We start from the raw sequence: 2,365 nt of genomic DNA, 5'->3' as shown, positions 1-2,365 counted from the left end.
GAGGGTCACCACAACATCCCTCCCTGCCTTCTTCACAGGCTCCCTGAACACTACAGCCCAAACGAGCTGCTCCAAAGCTTTTTTTTTTGTTCTGGATGATACTCAAGGCCACTGCCAACACAAGAGTGAGCTGTGCTTGGACACAAAGTGCTCAGCATGCAGTTTACCCCCCATCCATTAACAGGTTCCTGTTCCTGAAGCAGGCTGGGGAAATGGGGTTCTCTTTAAACTCTTTGGGTCACAGAGTGTAAACCGTGATCTTTATATCTGTGTCTTCAAACACCTCCCCAAGTATTGCTGAGACTTTATTCCAATCCAGGCCATCCAGTCCACACCCAATCCTGAAAAACAAAGACACCAGAACAGCTGTAACGGCCTCTTTTGGAGCAAGCTATGAACAATTAGCCCTTCAAGCAGCTGCAGCTTCACATAGCACTAATTCAGCTCACCATAAATCAACATAATGCAGTTAAAATAAAGCAACAACCAAGCCTGTATGTTTTGCTGTCCTTGAAATGCAAATTTCACTTGCACAATTGAACAGAGGAGCTGAAGAGGATACCTGAACTCTTCTTTCATAGCAGGGGGTCATCTCTCAAACACCCTTCCACGCTAGAAACACTGAATTATTTACTTTGCAACACCCAATTTTCTTACCTGGGCATGGAAATGTCAGTAACTCCATTGTTTAGACAATGAGCTTTCATGGCTTCCAAACTCTTTCTCATACTATCATACGTTGGCTTGTGAGAAACTTTCTTCTTTGTAATCTAAGTATAAATGTAAAAGGTCAGTTGTGCCTTTGGCACAATCACTGCAAGCTATTTAAAAAAAAAAACAACACAAACCACTACATTCTGAAACTCCACACACACTTGCTACTGTGAAGAGAAAACAACTTGGAAAAAGAACTGTGTTTCACAGCTTAAAATAGTGTCATTTAGCAGCTGGTTCTGTCCATTTAAAGCTCAGATATACACAAGACAGCTTGGCTGCTCTTCGACTGGCAAGATTTGAGTCATACATCTCTTATTTAGAAGAACATACTCAAAACCCACACAGCTATTAAAGCCCTCATCATTGTATCCAATATAGTTTAGTTGCAGGGAAGTGCCTGAGTAATATCCCCCTCTTACCAGGTAGTAAATGTACCGGTCATCTCTTTGGAGAACTGCCACCTCCCCAGTCTTCTTTTCTAAAGTGAAGTAATTAAAAAAGTATTTTTAAAGCAGTTACACTCCACTACGTAAACCCCCCTGCACCCCAAGTAGCTTGGAATGCCCTTACTGCTGGAAATCAAGGTTTTCCCTTCAGCTCCTGCATGTCCACCCCACGGGTATCACTCACGTTGATCCAACAGCTCTTGCACGCCTCCAAACTTTTTCTTAAACAGAACAGCAATGCCTGCCCCCATGCGACAGTCCTCGCTGATGCAGTGAGCCAAGGCGTCCGTCTGGGGGCAGGAGAACAGGTCCCCCTTCACAGACTTGATCTGGAAGGCAACACAAAGAGAAGGGTAAATAAAAACGAGCTGGGAGTGCAGACTCAGGTAGTGACAGATAACGGGGATTCCAGCAAGTCTGTAAAGAGTATAAGGCATGAAGATGCAGTTCACAAGTAAATTAGTTGGCATGAATCATGTGCCCCATCTACAGAAAACTCTCTTTTCTCCAAGATCAGTTTTCACTACCATGTGCCAGCTTAGCAGTTAATTTTACAAAATTAATGCTTAAAAAGGAAATTTGTGTAACAGAGTACAACTGGATTAGTGTGCTTCTTCAGCATCCCACTGTGTCCGTGCTGGGCGCCCCCGGACATTTTGTTAAGCAGGTTAAGCTGCTGCCTGGTACCTGCACCTTGTACAGGTATATCGTGCAAAATCTGCCTCGCTGAAATAAGCACAAGAAATTCAGCACCATCAGCAACGTTCCTCTGAGGAGCTACACGGCACAGCCAGCTGCCATGTTGTTAGGGGGACAGGGAGGTCTCTTTGCAGAAACACAACACAGCAGTAGCCCACATAAACTATTTTCTACGCACTCGCTCCTCCTGATCCTTGGACAAGTGGGTGGCCATGGTAACGCGGGCTATGGTGAAGGCTCCCGCAGCTGGAAAGATGACAGAGAGAAAGAAAGTTATTAGGAACCTCAAACTAGGCAATAAGAGGGTGTGCCAGAAGGTGCAAGAAGCCTGATTTATCTATGGGACAGCTGGGACAATCAAAACCCCCCTGAAAATAAAAAAAGAAGGCGGCCAGTACCCCCCAAATCGCGTGGTGCAAGCAGGCCCTACTCCAGGGTCAACACACAGCCAGCACCCACGGGCCTTGCATCCTCCTCCACGTCACCCCTGCCCCTTCAGGAAA

General features: G+C 45.6%; 1 protein-coding gene across 1 annotated transcript; it reads right to left on the bottom strand.

The window, feature by feature from the left end:
• Positions 1 to 238: 238 nt before the first annotated feature.
• OARD1 (O-acyl-ADP-ribose deacylase 1) lies at positions 239 to 2,103 on the bottom strand. The gene is made up of 5 exons (XM_008937368.1): positions 2,041 to 2,103; positions 1,348 to 1,492; positions 1,137 to 1,195; positions 658 to 770; positions 239 to 341 (listed from the first exon to the last, which is right to left on the bottom strand). Exons 1-5 carry the CDS (start codon positions 2,074 to 2,076, stop codon positions 239 to 241), a joined length of 456 nt encoding a protein of 151 aa, XP_008935616.1. The 5' UTR covers positions 2,077 to 2,103.
• Positions 2,104 to 2,365: the final 262 nt, after the last annotated feature.

This window comes from Merops nubicus, unplaced genomic scaffold (genome assembly GCF_000691845.1).
Source record: "Merops nubicus isolate BGI_N331 unplaced genomic scaffold, ASM69184v1 scaffold5143, whole genome shotgun sequence".
NCBI classification, from domain to species: domain Eukaryota; kingdom Metazoa; phylum Chordata; class Aves; order Coraciiformes; family Meropidae; genus Merops; species Merops nubicus.
The sequence above is the reverse complement of the archived record's forward strand: the minus strand, read 5'-3'. Positions and strand labels throughout refer to the sequence as shown.

Excerpts from the sequence above, each read along its gene's own strand:
- OARD1 (XM_008937368.1), bottom strand. The coding sequence starts at position 2,076 with ATGGCCACCCACTTGTCCAAGGATCAGGAGGAGCGA. Across the intron at positions 1,493-2,040 it reads CCAAGGATCAGGAGGAGCGA|ATCAAGTCTGTGAAGGGGGA; the intron begins GTGCGTAGAAAA and ends GTTGCCTTCCAG. Across the intron at positions 771-1,136 it reads ACCGGTACATTTACTACCTG|ATTACAAAGAAGAAAGTTTC; the intron begins GTAAGAGGGGGA and ends ATTTATACTTAG.